This window comes from Perognathus longimembris, chromosome 3 (assembly GCF_023159225.1).
Source record: "Perognathus longimembris pacificus isolate PPM17 chromosome 3, ASM2315922v1, whole genome shotgun sequence".
In the NCBI taxonomy this organism is placed as follows: Eukaryota; Metazoa; Chordata; class Mammalia; order Rodentia; family Heteromyidae; genus Perognathus; species Perognathus longimembris.
Genome location: NC_063163.1, coordinates 92,284,276 through 92,303,568, shown reverse-complemented (window position 1 = coordinate 92,303,568; position 19,293 = coordinate 92,284,276). Strand labels below are relative to the sequence as shown.

Here is a 19,293-nt window from a genome sequence, read left to right as displayed (position 1 = left end):
CTGGCTTCTTCCCGCTCAAGGCTAGCACTCTGCCACTTGAGCCACAGTGCCGCTTCTGGCCGTTTTCTGTATATGTGGTGCTGGGGAATCGAACCCAGGGCCTCGTGAATCTGAGGCAGGCACTCTTGCCACTAGGCCATATCCCCAGCCCCCTTTTCTCTTTCTTGATGGTACTAGGATTCAAATTTAAGGCCTCATATTTGCCAAGCAAGCGTTCTCCTACTTGAGCCATGCTTCTAACCTTTTATTTTGTTTTTATCCAAGGATTTTCATTTTCACCAGAAGCCATTTAGGTTACGAAGTTTTATTTACATATCGATATTATTTCTGGTTCTGGGACTGAACTTGGCTTTTTCATTCAAGGCTAGTGTTGTACTGCTTGAGCCACACCTCCACTTTTGGCTTTGGCTGGTTAATTGGAGATAAAGAATCTCATGGACTTTTCTACCCAGGCTGGCTTTGAGCCTTGATCCTCAGATCTTGGCCTCTGGAGTAGCTAGGATTATAGGCACGAGACACCTGTACAAAGGTCTTGTGGGTTTATTTTGTATCAGTACTGGAGCTTTGTCTTTTTACTCAGGGCCAGTGCACTACCACTTGAGCCACATCTCCAGTTTGTGGATTATTAATTGCTGTTTATTTGTGTCTCTGTTTCTTGTTACTTCTTTCTTCCCCTTCCAAGTCCTTCCCTTTCCATCCTCTTGTTTTTGCTATAGAGGAGATTGAACCTAGGGCTTTGCACATACTAGGCAAGAAATCTATTACTGAGTAATTCTCCAGCTCTTGGTGTGTGTGCGCGTGCGTGCGTGAGTGTGCGTGAGCGCACACACGCACTCACATGTCCTGGGCTTGAACTTAAGGCCTGAGGGCTGTCCCTGGGCTTCTTTGCTGAAGAGTAGTGCTCTACAACTTGAGCCATTGTGCCACTTTTGGCTTTTTTGGGTAGCAAACTGGGGCTGTGGGTCTCAGGGGCTTGAACTGTGATCCTGGATTACAGGAGCCACCAGCAGACAGGGGCTTGCTGTGGAGGTCAGGTTGACCTTTGGGCTTGTGATCATCCTGCTCTTGCCTCCCACATACTGTGACTACAGAAATATGCCACTGCTCCCGCCTTCACACGTTCGTTTAGACTGAGATTTATCACCTTACATTTGATATATTTGTTTAGGAAATTATCTAGTACTCCTAGTTCTAGTAGTTACAAGTCTTACACAATGGCTCATCAAAGTCTATGCCCATAAGAGACTATTAATAACTTTTTAGTAAGTTTTTGTTAATATTTTAATAAGTTTTTGTTAATATCTTTGTTTTGGTTCTTTTTTTTTTTTTTTTAAAGGCAAAGAGCCTCAGGGTACTGTAGGCTCACACCCATTTCTTTTTTTTTTTTTTTTTTTTGCCAGTCCTGGGCCTTGAACTCAAGGCCTGAGCACTGTCCCTGGCTTCTTTTCCCCAGGTTAGCACTCTGCCACTTGAGCCACAGCGCCACTTCTGGACATTTTCTATATATGTGGTGCTGGGGAATCGAACCCAGGGCTTCATGTATACGAGTCAAGCACTCTTGCCACTAGGCCATATTCCCAGCCCCTTTGTTTTGGTTCTTAAAATATAACTTTGGGAATATTGTTTTCTCCTCCACTTTGGAGATAGCATTCTGTTGTCTTTTTTTGTTTGTTTTGGGTTTTTTGTTGTTGTTTTTTTTTTAGATCAATTCGTAATCTAATTGGTATTATGAAGGGTTTTGTTTTTCCATCCTACCACTTGAACCATGCCCTCAAACTTTCTTGCCTTATTAATGTTTCACATAGGGTCTTGGGCTTTGTTCTCCTGTGGGCTTGGACTATGAACCTCCTACCCATATTTCCCACTTGCCTGGAAATACAGGTGCGATCTACAGGTGTGACTTGTTGAGATGGAATCTTGCTATTTACCCAGGACAGTTTTGAACCCAGGTTCTCCTGGTCTTGGCCTCCTGAGTAGTGAAGATAAGCCACCACACCTGGCTACAAAGGAACTGGCCCACCATATTGCCAGAAAGGAAAGTCCTCTTTCAACTAGCTGATGGAAGGAATGATTTACAATGCAAAGCTTCCGGAAAGTAACCATTTGTGTATGCATGTCTGTGATAAACCCTGCTTAGCAATGGTTTATCAGGAGGTAAGTGACTAGGCTGTATTTCATGCGGTCTTGGATTTATGAGAATTTTTTTTGGCAGTGCTAGGGATGAAACTTGTTTGCACAAGCTGACGAAGTATTCTATGCTGGGCACTGGTGGCTCACACCTGAAATCTTAGCTACTCAGGAAGCTGAGATCTGAGAATTGCAGTTTGAGCCAACCTGGGCAGGAATGCCCACGAAACTCATCTCCACTAGCCTTGAGTAAGCAAAGCTCAGGGGCAGTGCCCAGGCCCTGAGTTCAAGTCCTAGGACTGGCAACAAAAATAAAAGCACTCTATTACTGAGCCACCCCTTTCACTCAAGAATTTTTTTTACTGAATTTTTTTTTTTATATTTTAGCACTGTCCTTTATGTGTTTTTGTGAAGTTACACGTTAGCCAGCTTTAAAAAGACCAGCTTGTCCTCCCCCGTGTCACTAGGGAAGACAGGTGTGTGCTACTGCACCCAGCCGCACAGTGACATGGAGTCTTTGCGCCCCTTTATTCCCCAGCTGGCCTGGAACCATCATGGCTAGGATTACAGGCTTGAGCCACCTCACCCAAGTGATTTGTCAAATGTGTGAAATACGCTAGTAGAACTTTGATAAGGGACCAGCTTAAATGCAATTTTCTGGGTTACAGAAATGTGACTCTATGACAGCATCTCCTTTCCTCCAGCACTGGAGATGAAGAGCCCCAAGCCGCCTCATTCCCTGTACAGATGGTTTTCTTCAGGCTCCTGCCCCCGTCAGGAACAACAGTTTGCATTTCACAGCTGGGGAATCAGTGCTGCCGGAACTCCCGAGGCTCTCTAACTTGGTACTGCAGCCATGCTGCCCTCTGCGGGGCCGCTGCCTTCCTAGGTCTAGGAAGTTAAAGACTCCCTTCTGGGTTATTTTTTTTTAATGTTGAAAAAAATGAGCCATTTTTTGCGCAATTACTCTTCCATTCACAGAAATGTCACAATCAGCTTGTCAAACTGCTTGCTTTCGGGCAGTATTGGGGATTGAACTCAGTGCCTCGTGCAATCAAGACAGATGCTCTACCCCTTGTGCTACACCTCCAGCCACCTGCATCATTTTCAAGATAGGGTCTTGCTTTATGCCCTGGCTGCCCTGGGCTGTGATCCTCTTATTCGTACTTCCGGTGTCACTTGGGATGACTGGTACATTCCTCCACACTCAACCATTGGTGGTGATAGAATTGTAAGAACTTTTATGCTCAGGCTGGCTTTGAACCACAGTTCTTCAATGGCAACTTCACAAATAGTTACAATTATAGGCTTGGAGCCATCACTCTCGGGTAGCTTAATTTGAACTAGATTGATAAAACTTGGATAAGGGAACCCACTTATGGGAACCCATAAGTGAGGAGTCATGAGGTCGGCCAAAGAGAATTGGAACACCATTCTCTGACTCTCAGAAGGCTGAAAGTGGCCTGAGAAAGATCTCTTGCTCTTAGCATTACAAACACCACAGATTCCACCCTAGGTGTAAACCGTTCAGCTTCCTGGAGCCTGGCAGGAGCCTAGCCAAACTGTGTTGGTTTACCTCTCACCTTCTCCTCCTGTTTATAGGAAGTCACCAGTCCTAGGATTGTTTCCCCCATCCTGGTGTGGGTAACTTCAAAGAAACTGCTACCTTGTTTTCTGTGTATTCGCCTATTTGATGTTGAATAAAAGCCCTGTTCACAGACCCTCTGGGTCTGTTGCTGATGAATACAGCAGGTCCCCTGGCACCCCCAAACCAGTTCTCTGGTCTCCATCATGGCTTTGCTCCTGGCCATGGCGGGACAAGGCGCTGGGGAGGTTTGCAACAAGAGATGGTGTTAAATGCGTAGATTTGGAATCAACAACAATCGCCCATCTGTGAAGATGGTATTTTGCCTCTGAACTCCAGGTATTTTTCAGTCATACCCATAAGGTCTTTTACATACTTTTCACTGTTTTGTGGGATCTATCTGTGGTCCCTTAAAGTCTATTATATGTTGTAGATTTTCTACAGTGGTGGCTGGTATATAAGGGAACCACTGAATCTTGTCAGCCTGGTATCCTAGTTGCTCTGGTGGCTTTTCTTGTTCCGAGTTCCCCCTGGTCCAACCCAGGCTCTCTGGTGACATCTAGGCTGCCCCCAGGCAGCTTGCTCCCGTCCCTGACCAGCCTTTCCCCTTCCCTCTGTGCAGCCCCATTCTGTGGCTTCCTCCTCTGGCTCTTCCCTCCCCCCCCCCCCGCCCCCCGACTCACCAGTGGCCTCCTCCCTGCAGGTGAGGAGGGGAGGCTGGAAGCAGCTCTTCAGGGCCAGTGTGGATAGTGTGCTGGGCACCCAGGCAGAAAGGGAGAATCTGGGCTCCTAGGTCCCTGTAGTGTCCATCAGGCCTCAGCCCTTCCCCTGGCCTGCAGCACCGGCCTCTTCTTAGGTGATTGTGATTCACGTTGCCTGGCAACAGAGGCAGCAGAGGCAGCCAGGCCCTGGTTGTCAAGCAACTAAGCAAAGCGGAACTCCGGGGCAGGGCCCTCTTGGAGGGCTGTGGGGGCCTTGGCCTTTCCCAAGGCAGCCTGGGAGCTGAGGCCCAGGAAGGTGTTGGTGGCTACAGCAGGGGGCAGGGATCTGGGCCCAGCTGAGGTCTCCCCCACCCCAGACCTGCCCCCCCCCTTTCCGGGATTGAGAGGAAGCCCTGGCTCCCCACACTGGCTGGTGCGCCCTCGCTGGCCCCTTGTACACCTCTTCCCACCCCAGAGCCCAAAGCCAAGAGTTTGCTTTTAACTTTTATTACAGTCAGAAGGTGCTCACTCACACACAGTGTTGGGGAAAGAGGTGCACTCCACAGCTCTGAGGGGAGCCAGATGGACACCCCCTTCCCCCTACCCCCCCAGAGTGGCATCGTAAGGCATTTCATACATTGGTGTTTTCACTTTTGTGTTTTGTTTTAATAAAAAAGAAATCCCAGTCCTGGAGTAGAAAGCAAAGCTCACGATGAATTTCAGGACCAAACTGAAGTGGGAAAGTTAGGGGGGCTGGGATGTGGCCACCACGGTCTAGTTCCGCCCCCCCCCCAGGCTGGCAGAAAGGAGCAGGAGAGGGCAGAGCACAGCGGACAGGAGGCAAAACTCAGACAGGAAATGCTGTCTTCATCATTTTTCACTTTTACATATTGTAGAAATTTAAGCAAAATAGCTATTTTATATATATTTATATATCATATATAAATTAGGCAAATAAGGAGTTGGGGGAGGGGGGCCATTGAGCTGGAGCACCCCGATTCTGCCTGAGGACCAGGCGAGGCGGGGGGGGGGGCCTGGGCCCGGGTGGCCAGCCCAGGTGGAGTGGAGGGTTGGTTCCTTATTGCTGATTTGGGGCCCTGTTCTTGGGCGGGGAGCACCTGCAGGCCCTGCCTTCCAGCTTTCCGGGCCTCTCCGGGCTAGGGTGCTACCAGCACCCTCCGCAGTCCCCCATCTGCACCCCTCTGCTCTGGGTGTGTGTGGGCTCCAGGCTTTTGGGGAGGGGGCTGGGCGGGGCCTTGCAGTGCTGAGCTACAAAGTGCTCCCAACTCAAGGGTCTGGCTTTTCAGATGTCTTTAGAAAAGGGGTGCGGGGAGAGGGAGGTTCTTGCCAGGGCGATGGATGGCAAGGCAGCACACTTGGAAAGCTAGTACTAAGTGCTGTACTAAAAATATTACTAAACCTCATGGCTGGAAAAGAAATGGAATTTTTTTTTTCTTAAAAAAAGTCAAAAGAGGCTCCCTAGGAGGGGCCGGTCCTCCCTGCATTGCGGGCTGGGGACCCGGGCAACCCCTGGCCAGGGCCAGCCGGCCTGAGTTGTGGGAACTGGGGTGTCCGTGGGGCCCCAGCCCATGGTTGAAGGGGCACGGGTGACCTGGCGCACCTGGGAACTGAAGAGAACCCAGGTCAGCCCTTCTCCCTTCTGATTGAAGAGGGGGAGCCCCCCAAAAGTTTCATGGTAGGAATAAGAGAAAAGGGGCAAAAAAAAAAAAGAGGAAAGGAAATAAATATGGGTGGGGAGGGCCATTCAGTATTAAATTGAGTGCATTAAAGAAAGGGGGGGGGGTGCTGGCTGTGCAGACTCCCTGATGTGCCGCAGGGGGTGCTCAGAAGATGTTGGGGCACATGTGCCAGTCTTGCCTCTCCTTGGCCTCCCAGTAGCCGCCCTTGTACACGCAGGCCGTCTCCCCGGTCAGCGGGTCCAGCCTCTTCTCGAACCACAGGGGCATGTAGCTGTCACACTCCTTCTCTGCTGGGCGGTGGGGGGTGGGAGGGTCAGATCCTCGGGGGGTGGGGGGCCCCTGCACCCTGTCTCCTCCCAGCGAGGGTCTTCTCTTCCCTCCCCCCTTCCCCCTCCTTCTTCTCCTATCCCCCTCTCTCATCTCACTGTCTTTGTCTCTGTCTCTCCATCTCTGTCTGTCTCTGTCTGGATCTCATCTCTCTGTCTCCCTCCTCTCCCCCTCCCCCCTCCCCCCTCCCCCCTCCCCCTCCCTCCCCGGGCTCCCTCTCGGGCTCTGACCTTCCTCCGTGGCGCAGCCCGCGGCGCAGGTCTCCATCCGGCGGCGGCGGGACAGGCGCTGCTTCTCCTCCAGCCGCTGCTTCTCCGTGTTGGCTTCGTCCCAGCGCCCCTTCTCCATCAGCCGCTGGTCGGGCCGCAGGCGGCTGTCGGTGGGCGCCACGCCCTCCTCCTGCTCGTTGAGGGTCAGCGCTAGCTCCGAGAAGTAGTACATGTTCTCCGCGTTCTCCCTGCAGAGGCGGGGGTGGGGGTGGGGGTGGGGGTGGGGGTGGGGTGGCTGAGCCCTCGGGGACCCCCAGGCCCTGGCCCTGCCTCCCCAGCTTCGAGTCCACTCTGCAACACCCATCCCGCAGACCCTGCCGGGGCACCAGCCCCGCAGACTGAGCAGTGCCGTGTTTCCTGGCGTCCCCTTGGGGTCCCCATGCCTGTGGAGCCGGGCAAAGGCCCCTGACCTGCTCTCCTTGTCACGTCAGAGGCTCCTCCATTTCCAGTGGAGGAAACCTCAATTGCCCTTGGCTTTCCTGCTATAGTCTTTCTTTTCAGGTAGCTGGAATTCATGTTGCTGCTGTTTTTCTAACTTTTCCCTTTGGTGGGGGGGGGGGGAAGAGGTCCTGGGGTTTGAACTTGGGGCCCTGTGTTGTGACCCAGGCCTCTCACATCCTCAGCTTTTTCTAACCTCTCCAGCTGGCTGCTGTTGAGCTCAGGTGGTCAACATTTGGAAGAACGGGGAGCCAAGGCTCTAATCACTCCAAGAACTGTGCTTTGCACAGTTCTGCCACTTTTTTTTTTTTTTTTTGTCCATCCTGGGGCTTGAACTCTGGGCCTGGGCGCTGTCCTGAGCTCTTCAGCTCAAGGCCAGTGTTCTGCCATTTAAGCCACAGCGCCACTTCCAGCTTTCTGGTGGTTAATTGGAGATAAGAGTCTCATGGACTATTCTGCCTGGGCTGCTTTGAACCACAATCTTCATATCTCAGTTTCCTGAATAGCCAGGATAGAGGTATGAGCCACCTCGTCTAGCTTCCTGCCACTTTTGATACATGTTGATTTCATTATCAGCCAGGTATATTTTCTGATTTCCTTTATATCTTCTTTGACTGTGGGTTAGTTGGAAGCACATTTCCTTCCTTCCTTCCTTCCTTCCTTCCTTCCTTCCTTTCCTTCCTTCCTTCCTTCCTTTCTTCCTTCCTTCCTTCCTTCCTTCCTTCCTTCCTTCCTTTCCTTCCTTCCTTCCTTCCTTTCTTCTTTCTTTTTTGTGTTGGTCATGGGGTTTGAACTCAGGGCCTGGATGCTGTCCCTAAGCCTCTCTGTGTTCAAGGCACTCTACCACTCAAGCCACAGCCCCACTTCTGGCTTTTTCTGAGTAGTTTATTGGAGAAAAGAGTCTGTCTTTTGTGCAGGGCTGGCTTCAAGCTGTGATGCTCAGATCTCAGCCTCTTGAGTAGCTAGGGTTACAGGTGTGAGCCATGAATGCCTGGCTGGAGGCACATTCCTTTTTTTTTTTTTTTTCTTTTGTGCCTACACTTAAACCTGAACCCAGGTTCTCATGCTTTTGCTCAGCTTTTTGGGCTCACAGTTGGCACTTTACCACTTGAGCTATACCTCTAGCCTAGCGTCTTGCTGAGTATTTTGGAGATAAGAGTCTTGAGGACTTTCATCTCTGGGCTGGCTTTGAACTTCAATCCTCTAAGTTTCAGCCTCCTGAGTTAGCTAGGTTTACAGGCGTTGGGCCGCCTCTGGCCCAGGATGTGCGGCCACTGGAGAGTTTCACACTCGCTCCCTGAGGGGTGTGAGGTAAGGTGCGTGGCTTTCACACAGATGCCCGCTGGGTGACCTTGTTCCCTGACCACATGCATGCATGCGCAGACCTCTCTGGCTGGTCAGGGTGTGTGTTTTTTTGGGGGGCGGTCCTCTGCCTGTCCCTTGCTCCTTGGGCCCCCCCCCCCCCACTCCCCAAGGACGGTTCACCACCCTACTCACGGCAGCGGGTACTTCTTCCACAGCAGCTTGGCCGGCAGGGTCTGGTACACCGTCTTCTGCTTGCCGTCGGAGCTGGGGCTGCTGGCGCTGCTGTGCACGACCTTGGCGCATTCCATCTGCTCATCCCACGAGCCCGACAGCACGTAGTGGGCCTTGCCCTGGCTGTCACTCACCACCCCGGTCACCTGTGGACACGCGCGGCCCTTGTCAGCACAGGCTGCACTGTGCCTCACCCCCCCCCCGGGGGCTGCGGTGGGGGTGCTGCTCACCTTGCGAGCAGCCTCTTTGGAGAAGTAGCTGTAGGGCACGAACTTCATCTGGCACCGGTCTTTGGTCTTATGGTTCACAATCTCGATGTCCCCTGACTGGCAGCAGACAGAAGTCAGCACGGCTCATCCCTGGGCCCTGCGCCCATCCCCATGCCCCACGCCTATCCCCGGGCCCCCACACCCATCCCCAGCCCCATGTCCATCCCAGTGCCCTCGGCCATCCCTGGGCCCCACACCCATCCCTCCCCCCAAGGCACCCCCGGCTCTGACCTGGTCGATCCAGAGCTTGCCCACAATGATGTTGTGGACAGTCGAGGTGCTCTTCCTCCATACATAGTGATTCCCACTCTCCTGGAATTCTAGGTGGATGGAGCCTGGAGGGGGGGAGGGTCAGAGGTCACGGCGCCCTCCCAGTCTGGGTCTCTGGTGAGAACCAGAGAACTACCCATGCCAACTGGTGCCAGGGCGCAGGTGAGGCCACTGTGGGTGCCAGTGGGTGAGGGTGAGGGGTGGACTTGCACAGTAGTCTCCCCTTGAGCCCCAAGTCAGCCTTGGGGGTCAGCAGAGCCCCCTCTTGGGACCCCACTGCCTCCCCACCCCGGCTCACCCAGTGGCATGATGGAGATGTATTTGCCCCGGAACTTGCTGGCGATGGTGATCTCCTGCCAAAGGCTCCAGCCGTTCTTGGAGAACACGTAATGGGCCGCTGAGGGAGGGTGGTGGCTCACCTAGGCCCAGACCACCAGACGTGAGCATGGCTGGGCGTGAAGTCACCCACCTTCCCAGCCAGAGGCCCGGCGGTGGCCCTGGACCCAAGGCAGGCTCAATAGCAGAGCAGCGCCACGCAGGGGCCACGGGCCTGCCCAGCCATGGAGTGACAGGAAGTGGGAAGGAGGATGGGGGACACTGTGTCCTTTCCTCAGGAAGTCCTCACCATGGGCATGGAAGGCCCAGGTTTGTTGCATTCTGTCACCCTGGGGGGCTTCCTCTCCTTCCCCACCCTGGGCTGCCCTTCCACAGCATGGGTGGCACCCCCACCATGACCCCACCTCCTAGAAACCCACCCCCAACCCTTCTCAACGCTCCACAGCTTCTCACTCCACGACAGGCTCTGAGGGCCCACCTCACTCCCTCCGGCACTCCGGGGTTTCATGGCTTTTGCCAGCCCCACCCTGAACCCCAGCTGCCTCCACTCGGACACCCCCCTGTGGCCACTGTCAGAGGAGTCATGTCCTGTCTGGCGGGGCCTCCTCGCCCACCCCTCAGCCTTGAAAGCATGGGCCCCCTCCGCCAGCCCTCCGGGATGGGTGCACTGTCCCCGCGCCCAGCAGTTGGCCATGGGCTGGAGTGGGGGGCACCGGGCCAGCCTGACGGACCTCACCTGCTCGCAGAGGGAGCGCAGGCCCATGTCCTCGAGGCGGTCCAGCTCGAAGGTCTCCCCCAACATGGGGTTGAAGGGCTTGGCGATGCGGTGCACGGTGGTGGAGTAGGAGGACACAGAGAAGGCGGCCACCAGGCACATCTGCTCCACTGAGCTGGCGCAGTGCACCGCCTTGTCCAGCAGGTGGTGGTACTCCAGGTCCTCCGTCAGCCGCTGGAGCATGGACAGGGGCTCATTGAAGTTCACCTGCCCATGGCGGGGAAGAGCACGGGCGGTTAGCCCCGGTGCCAGCCCCTGGGTCACCGCAGCACCCCGTGCTCTTCTCACACTCCAAAGGACATCCTTGCTCGGATGGCACCTTCGCTGTGATGTCCTTTGGCCCCCCTGCTGTCCAGTGCTGTGGCCCCATCCCACCCCCTCCCCCACCGTCACTTTCTGCCATGCTATGCTCTGGTGACGTTTACTTCCTGTCCCCCCACCAGCACATAAACTGAGCCTAGGCCACTGCAGGTGCTGGGCCATCAGGATGGCTAAGCCATGTGTAGCGGTGGCGGATGTCTTCCTTGGATTCTGAGCTGTTGTCTTCAGTTTTCTTCTGAGGGACCCAGTGAAGGGGCCCATGCAGGATGGGTGGGGTGGGCAGGCAGGCCACCCCACCCACACACACCCGATCTTCCCAGTGGTCTTTCTTGTGCTACCTAGCGCCATACTTCAGACGCTCGGAAGGGGGCGCTGTGGCACCACTGTGAGATGTGGACACAGGCAGGAGCTAGGAAGGGCCTCAGGAGTCCCACAGTGGAACTGGTGGCCTGGAATCCTCAAGGCCCTTTCATGGTGAAGAGGCCCTCTGTGTGACCTTGCTGGAGACTATTTCCTGGGGCAGAGGGCAGGGAGGGTCAGGAATGACCCCTGGTGTGAGGGATGATCTCCCCTCCATTAGCAAAACCCACTCCCACCACTTTTTGTCCACCCAAGGCCCGGACAGCTGGGACACAGTGAGGCTCCATCTGCAGTCTGCAGTCACTCCCCCATCTCCTTCCTGCTCTTTGGGGGTTTGGTTGATGAACCCCTTGTTCCTCAGGTGCCATGAAGGAACTGACACCCCAGCGGGGCACCGAGGTCCTGGCCCACTGGTCAGGCGCACCGGCATGGGGATCCTGGAGAGCTCGCGGCCGATGCAGTTCTTCATGATGCTCCAGAGGTTAAGGCTGTAGTTGGGCTTGTCGGGGATGCGGGCGCGCCTCTTAACTTTGGATGAACCCTTGGTTCCAATCGAGGCACTGTCCAACACCTGCCAGAAAAGCAGGGCATCCCTCTCAGTGGAGCCCCCACCTGCCCCGGGCTCAGCCAGCCACAGGCCCTGCTCTGCCTGACTGCAGCCGGGAGGCAGCTCCGGGGTTGGAGAGAGCCCAAGAGCAAGGTGGGGGGGGGGGCGCGGGGAGCTTGCCCTGGCCCCAGCCCCCGGCCACCTCATGGCTGGTCTCCCTCACTCACATTGTCTGCTGAGGTCCAGTCCACGGAGCCCGACACAGGTCCCTCCTCGGTTTTTCTGCAGGACACCAAGGGGGAAGGGAGGTCACGAACACCCCCACCCCGCCATGCTGGTACCTTGGCCCCCCTTCTCTCCTGGCTCCCTCCGACAGCCCCCAGGCAGTGATCCAGACAAGTCTCCTCCAGAGACGACCCTAGCAGGAGTTACTCAGCCCAGCCCTTGGGTGCAGCCCCTGTACCCAGCCTCTCCTGGGGACTGTGACACGGGACCAAGAAGAGGTGGGTGGGTGGTCACTACTCCGTGAGAGCCTTGTAGTGCCTCACAGGCCCCTTTCTGACTCTGATACACCCCGTGTGTTTTTGCAGTCTGGGCATCCGACTTGCACACCAGACAGGCTCCGGTGGGCAAGAAATGGGTCAGACATCTCTGCTGGGTACAGGGGGCGTGTGCCTGTAATCCCAGCCGCTCAGGAGGCTGAGATCTGAGGATTCTGTGAGACTCTTATCTCCAATTAACCAACAAAAGGCTGGCAGGGGCGCTGTGGCTCCAGTGGTAGAGCGCTAGCCTTGAGTAAAAAGCTCCGGGACAGTGCCCAGGCCCTGAGTTCAAGTGTGAGGATTAGCGTGCGTGCACACACACACACACACACACACACACACACATCCCTGTGCTGGCACATGTTGCACATGGCCATGGCAGCCAGGACACCACAGCCAAGGGGTCAGCAGGCCCTGTGGGGGCCTTGAGGGGCAATCAGCTCTGCCCTTGGTGGCCAGGAGCCACTTGAAGGGCTGGGGAGGCCAGACCTGGGGGCTCTGGGCATGAGGGGGTGGGCAGGGGCATCTTGGCTGCAGAGCCACGAGGGGAAGGATGCTTAGGAAGCAGGACAGGCTGCAGTTTCAATACGTTACTGACAAGTAGGAAATGATCCCAGGGCATGGGAAGTGCTAGCAGGCGTGTCTGGAGACCCTAGCCCCAAGGGAGCAGTGGTTGTGTCCAGCCCACCATTTTGAGACATTCCCTCTGCACCTGTATCCACTTCCTGTGGATGCAGAAATGGACCCTGTGCTCACGCCAGCAAATGCCCTTCCATGGTACTGAAGCGGGTCAGAAACTTTCTGAGGGAAAGAGTGGGCTCCTTTTCTTCTTTCCAGTACTGGAGTTTGAACTAAGGGCCCCACAATTGTTAGGTAGGCACTCTATCATTTGAACCATGCCCCCTTTTTGAGTTCTTTCTTTTTTTTTACTTTTCTTTTAATGTTTATGGTGGAGCCCTGTACTTCTCTGTTCAAGGCTAGTGCTCTACCACTTTGAGCCACCACTCCACTTCTGGTTTTTAGGTAGTTAGTTGGAGATAAGATTTTCACGGAAGAAAAACGAGGGAGTAAGATATCACAAGAAATGTACTCACTGCCTTATTATGTAACTGTACCCTTTTTGCACAACACCTTGTCAACAAAATTTAATTAATAAAAAATTTTTTCATGGGCTTTCCCAACTGAGCTGGCTTTGAACCATGATCTTCAGCCTCCTGAATAGCTGGGATTACAGGTGTGAGCCACCAGCCCCTGGCCTGAATTAGTTGTTTTCAAGGTGGAGTCTCACCTCATGCCTCAGCTGGCCTGGATGCAATCCTCCTACGGTGCTTCCCCTGCTACTGGGATAGCAGGAACTTTTTTACTTTATTTCATTTTATTGGTTCCAGTTCTGGGGCTTGAACTCAGGGCCTGAGTGCTGTCCCTGAGCCTCTTTGTGCTCAAGGCTAGCACTCTACCACTTCAGCCACAATGCCATTTCTGGCTTTTTCTGAGTAGTTTATTGGAGATGAGAGTCTCACAGACTGTTCTGCCCAGGCTGGCCTCAAACTGCGATCCTCAAATCTCAGCCTCTTAAGTAGTTACAATTGCAGGTGTGAGACACCGGCACTTTGTCTTTTTGCCCAGGCTGGCCTCCAGCCTCGATTCCCTGATTTCAACCTCCCAGGTAACTGTAATTACAGGCTTGTGGATCACATTTTTTAATAGATAATTAAAGACTTGGAAATAAAAAAACCAAAACAATCCCTTGACATTGTGGAGGGAACCAGTCGTGGGACTTTCTACTGCTCTGAGAAGAAGAAAACCTGCTGGGTTTCTCTGTACCCCTAATGACAGCTAGTTCATTCTGTACCCACACTTTATTTCCATTCTAAATATAAGGAAAAGGTTTTTGGTGTGCTGGGGTCTGCACTCAGGGCCTCTGCTTCCAGACCAGGTGTGCTAAAGTTCTATTTGTTTTTCAGATGCATTTTTTTTTTTTTTTTGGCCAGTCCTGGGGCTTGGACTCAGGGCCTGAGCACTGTCCCTAGCTTCTTTTTGCTCAAGGCTAGCACTCTGCCACTTGAGCCACAGCGCCCCTTCTGGCCATTTTCTGTGTATGTGGTGCTGGGGAATTGAACCCAGGGCCTCATGTATACGAGGCAAGCACTCTTGCCACTAGGCCATATCCTCAGCACTTAGATGCATTTTTGCCTGAGGCCAGCCTCTGATTGCTATCCTCCTCCCTCAGCCTCCAAGTGGGCTTACAGCTGGGAGAACGGAATCTAAGCCCACAGTCCACCTGGAACAGTCTTAAAGCCTGAAGTACATAGCTGGCCACAAGACAAGATGGAGCGAGCCAGGTGGGAAAGGTTGACCCTGGGGACGCTGGCCCTTCTGCCCGCAGAGGACCCCACCTGTCTTCCTTGGACTCTGTGATCACAGTGATGAAGGATGTGGAGTCTTCCATGGCGTCGAAGTACTCGGTATCTTCATCTTCCTCGCTGTCCTCTCCTTTAGTGGTCAAGAGGCTTCCTGGAAACACACAGAGCCCCGCCTCAGTTTGCATTCCCGCCTCCTTGCCCTCCTCCCAGAAGCCTTCCCTGATCTCCACGTGGTAAAGCTGCCTGAGGCAGCCCAGCTCCCCTTTCCGGCAGAAGCCCATCCAGGGTTCATGGAGGCTGCCGCCTGGCACCTGAGCAGCCCTGCCACAGAGCAGGCCGCTGGGCTGAGCTTCAGAGAACTGGAACCAAAGCATGGGCCATCCACCGGCACAGAGAGGGGGCTGGGGTTGCCCAGGCAAGCTCAGAGGCAGTGTGTGAAGGTGTGTGGGGTAGGAATTGGGGTGCCTGATGAACTGTAAGCAAAGCTGGTGGGGAGAGGGAGGCTGAGGGTGGAGGCTGGTCCCCCGAGGCCACACTTACCCTGGCTGAAGCTCTGACTAGGGTCAGTGGTACGGCCGGGCGCACTGCGGAAGGCTCGCTCGAGGCTGTTGTGCTGCTTGGCCAGCTGCTCGATGGTCTCCTCCAGGTGGACCCGCTGCTCCTGCTCATACTGCAGGGCCCGCTGCCATTTCCGGCTGTGTGTCTCCGCTAGTTCCAGGAAGTCCCTGCAGGCCTGTGAGGGAACCGCCCCAGCTGTTGCTGCCTTTCCAACCACAGCTGCCCGAAGACGGGGCACCCCACTCCACACTGCAGAGATGGGGTCACCGTGCCTCTGTACCGGGAAAGGAGGCGCCGGCCTCTGCTATTCCTGGAGAGCGTTTAGTCCACGCCAGGAACCCTGGGATCACCCTTTCTGGATGCCTTCGTTAACCCACTGGATGGGGTGGCATTTCCTAGGCCCAGGCATGCTGGGCCTCCATGGTTTCTGGTCCCCAGCAGGACCAACACCCCGCCAGTCACCCTGAGCTCACTGTCCAAAGTTTACCTCTATGACAAAGATCTACCGGCCGCTGCACCAACAGCGCATTGCTGGGTTTGGGTGGTTTCTCTGACCACTTTCTAACCCTCTTCCCAGGGGCACCCCAACAGTCAGCAGGTATAGTGGGAGCGAGTGGGATGGGGGGGATCCTTGGCTGCCCCTGGAGAGGGGGTAGGCCACCCCAGGCTATGCCTTGGCTCCCATGGATGGCAGCCCCTTGGGGACACCTGCACCCTGGTGGCCCAGCTGGCTTGGTGACAAGTGGTCATCACCCAGGTGTGTGCGCGCGCACGCGTGTGACTGTGTTCTGGGGCTTGACCCAGTGCATGGGCGCTGTCCCTAAGCTTTTTCACTCAAGGCTGGAGCTCTACCACTGAAGCCATAGTTATGTCTGGCCTCTTTTTGGTGGTTAATTGAAGATGAGCCTCTCAGGTTTGCCTGCCCAGGATAGGTGTGAGCCATGATCCTCAGGCCTCATCCTCCTGAGTAGCTAGGATGACAAGTGTGAGCGATCAGCACCTGGCTGCACCTCAAGCCTTTTATCAGGTCCAGCTCCAGACTGCTCCCGCCACCTCCTCTAACACCTATGGTGGGGCAGAGCAAGGGTACTCCTAACCCTGTTCTGAAGAGGTGGAGATGGGTCTGCTTTGCCCAGGCAAGGCAGCAAGGCATTGCGGGAAAGGGCACATCACTAGGAGTTGGAAGAATGGCTCCAGCAAAGTCCTTGATGGAAGATGGCACAGTGACGCCAGACAGTGTTCCCAGGGTGCTGTCTCAGCACACCAGGAGCAGGTATGAGTGAATCATCCCCACTTGACAGATGAGGAAAGTGAGGCTCACGCCCTGGCAACTTCCCCCATCAAGGACACAGGATCAGGGCATTCCATCCTCCAGTTGAGAGTTCTCTCGTCCTCTCCCCAAAGGTCTGGGTGCTGGTCCTTGCCTGGCCACACCTAGGCAGAGATGTGTCCTGACCTGGCGCAGGCAGGGTGGGGGTGGGGGTGGAGGAGGGATCTCCATCCCAATGGCTGCACCCCAGCCACTGGATCTTCAGCTATTTAGTCTGCAAATGTGGGGTTCATGTGGATCCCCAAGGGTGGGATGGACACCTCTACCTTTGGGGGCCTGAGGCCAACCAGCCACACTTGGCTTCCAGGCTGACTCTGTTGCTCCCTGGTGACCCAGAGCCCAGCCATTTACCGCCCTGGCTCCTGTGGCCTGCCTGCCCCCTACAACCCCGCTCCCCCATCACCAGGCCAGATGAGGAGGGAGGGGACTCCAACAACACACACAGCAACAGCCAGACCAGAAGGCACCCAGGCTGGCCTGGCCAGTGGTTACAAGAAGGATGGAGTATCCTCCCCCTGGGTGCTGAGAACATTCCAGACCTCACAGAGGCCCTGTGGGACAGGTGGACAGACATGTCCACCCCACTTCAAGATGGTGGAACCAAGATGTCTAGGTGTCAGAGCAAGGTGGCTATGGAGCCAGACCTGGGGCCAGGTCCTCAACCCAGCGCCCCTCTGCTTCCGCTCACCCGCTGCTCCCTGTCACCCACTCCATGGCCATGCTGGCCCAGCACATAGTCTGGAGTCAGCCACTGCTGCCTGTGTGCCCACCAAAGAGGGAGGCCCTGGCACCGAGAGCTGCCAAGTCTGTGTGGCAGTGTGCTGGGGGGGGGGGGGCGCGGGCGGGCAGGAGGAACTCCACAGGCAGGTGGACGGGCTACACGGTTCTTAGAAACTTTGCTTCTTCTTTGTATCTTCCCACCCTTCATGCCACCCCCAAACCACAAAACCGAGGCCCTAGGAGAAGGGGCTGTTCAGATCAACAGGGGCAAGCGCCTGGGAGTGAGCATAGGGAAGCCAGGCATGTCAGTGTAGCTGAAGGGTGACAAGTCCCTTAGATTCCCGGGGGGGGGTTTGCTGGTCTGTGCGTGGTCCGCCTGTGGCTTAGCACAAGCTGTACAAGGCCCCCTGAACATTGCCCTGCATTCCCTCACTCCCCACTCTTCCATTCTGTCTGCCCACCACTTCCCTCTCCAGCCTCTGACATCCCCTCCCTGTCAGTGCACAGCCAGGCAGGCAGGAGCTGTGCCTTGTAAATGAGCCACAGGACCACAGTAAAAGCTGGTCAAAGCTCACCGCAGAGGGGCCTGAGCTTCCAGAGCTCAGAGGAAGTAGATTCCCTCTTCCCATGCTTGCTGCTGGCAGGCTGTAGGTATCTTAGACATGATCATTCAGGCCAAGTGAGATGGCTTGCACCTGTAATCCCGGCTAGCTGGGAGGTATACAGTGGGAGGACCACAGTTAGAGGCCAGCCTGAGCAAAACCTTATTGAGGTTCTCTATCTCGACCCACAAGCTGGGTGTGGAAGCGCATTCCCAGCTACCCAGGAGGCATAGGGAGGATGGCTGTGGGCAGGGCCTGGCCTCCAGCAAACATGCAAGAACTGATTTTCAAAAATAGGCACAAACAGGGGGAGGGACTGTGCCTATGATTCAAGTGGTAGAATGCCTGGCTAGCCAGAGTGAGGCCTTGAGTTCACCACCCCCCCCCCAACCATACTACCAAAAATGACCACTTTCTCATCTGCGGGAAAAGAGATGTGGTTCCCAATCCTTCCTAGCCCATCTCTGAAGGCACTTCCACGCAGCCCCTCCCATTTGGCCCACCACATCATGTGACTCCTCACCCTCCCAGGGCTCCATCCCAAACACATCTGGTTACTCTGGCCTGGCCCACTTGCTCTCTCCATAGTGCCCGCCCCGCCCCCCCCCCGGCTGCTTCTCACAAGTGCTCTGCCAAGCATGACCAGGAGCCAAACGCAGGCTCAGGAGGTCATGGGCCTGCCCCAGGCCACAGAGAGGTATGCACAGAGATGGGGTCTGAGTCTCACCACGCCACCTGCATGTCTGCTTGGGGTGCAAGGGCTTGGATTCGGGGGGTCTAGGCTCTCACTCAGCTTTCCTGATCAAGGCTGGTGCTAGTCCTGCTTTTTGCTAGTCGAATGAAGCTGGAGTCTTTTCTGCCTGGGACGGCTTTGAACTGTGATCCTCTGATCTCAGTCTCCATAGTGGCTAGGACTACAAGTGTAAGCCACTGGTCCCCGGGTGCAGCTGGATCTTTGTTGCTCTCTGGGGGAGGGGGGAGGGCGTCCCTTGTGGTGAGGGACATTGTGGGACCCCATGGCATTACTCTGGTGGAGCTGGGATCCTGGGAATAGTAACCTTGTACAACACGCCCTGGCCCTGTATTCAAGGCTGGGGAGCCACCCGTGGACTCTATCTACCTCAGTTCCCACAGGGCCTACAGCTAAGTGTGGTACGGTGACAGAAGCCAAATCCCCTGGGCAGCTGGGTGGCACCTGAAGACTACAGAATGTCACAGAAAGAGGGGGCAGGGTGGCGATGGCCTGTGTCACTCATGTGACTGGACCCAAGGATTCTGCTGGTCTCCAGTGGAGGGTGCCTGCAGCAGACAGCCTGCCCTGGCCAGCCTGGGGTGCAGAGGCCCAGCTGCCCCTCCCCTTCTCCCCCAGTGCACCCACCTGGCGTTCATCCCCAATTCCCAGGCTCTCCTCCGCAGCCGCTGGCCTTGGCCAGGCCCCATCCTGCTGCTGCTATGGAGAGAGCCAGGTGCTGGCCTGGCCCCTGCTGTCCTGGAATGCTAAGCTGGGCTGCGCTGTGGGCTGTGTGCTCACTAAGCTGGGTTAAGCCTGGGGCCCCTGAGGGGGGCCTGTGAAGGGAGGCTCTCCAGGGGCCCAGGGAAGGCCTGGCTGACTCAGCC

At 55.4% G+C, this 19,293-nt stretch overlaps 1 protein-coding gene across 3 annotated transcripts in view; it reads right to left on the bottom strand.

Moving 5' to 3' along the window:
- Positions 1-4,910: 4,910 nt before the first annotated feature.
- The window catches only part of Osbp2 (oxysterol binding protein 2), a 107,027-nt gene continuing 92,644 nt past the window's right edge, over positions 4,911-19,293 (bottom strand). Inside the window, exons 4-14 of one of the 3 annotated variants that reach the window (XM_048343304.1) lie at positions 15,007-15,199; positions 14,500-14,617; positions 11,789-11,843; positions 11,439-11,585; positions 10,295-10,540; positions 9,521-9,641; positions 9,184-9,287; positions 8,914-9,009; positions 8,645-8,829; positions 6,671-6,897; positions 4,911-6,403 (exon numbers count right to left, since the gene is read on the bottom strand). In XM_048343304.1, coding sequence (XP_048199261.1) covers positions 6,258-6,403; positions 6,671-6,897; positions 8,645-8,829; positions 8,914-9,009; positions 9,184-9,287; positions 9,521-9,641; positions 10,295-10,540; positions 11,439-11,585; positions 11,789-11,843; positions 14,500-14,617; positions 15,007-15,199 — 1,638 coding nt within the window. In that variant the 3' untranslated portion in view covers positions 4,911-6,257. The remainder of the gene's footprint in view (positions 6,404-6,670; positions 6,898-8,644; positions 8,830-8,913; positions 9,010-9,183; positions 9,288-9,520; positions 9,642-10,294; positions 10,541-11,438; positions 11,586-11,788; positions 11,844-14,499; positions 14,618-15,006; positions 15,200-19,293) is intronic. The other 2 variants (XM_048343305.1, XM_048343306.1) reach the window with 2 other exon arrangements.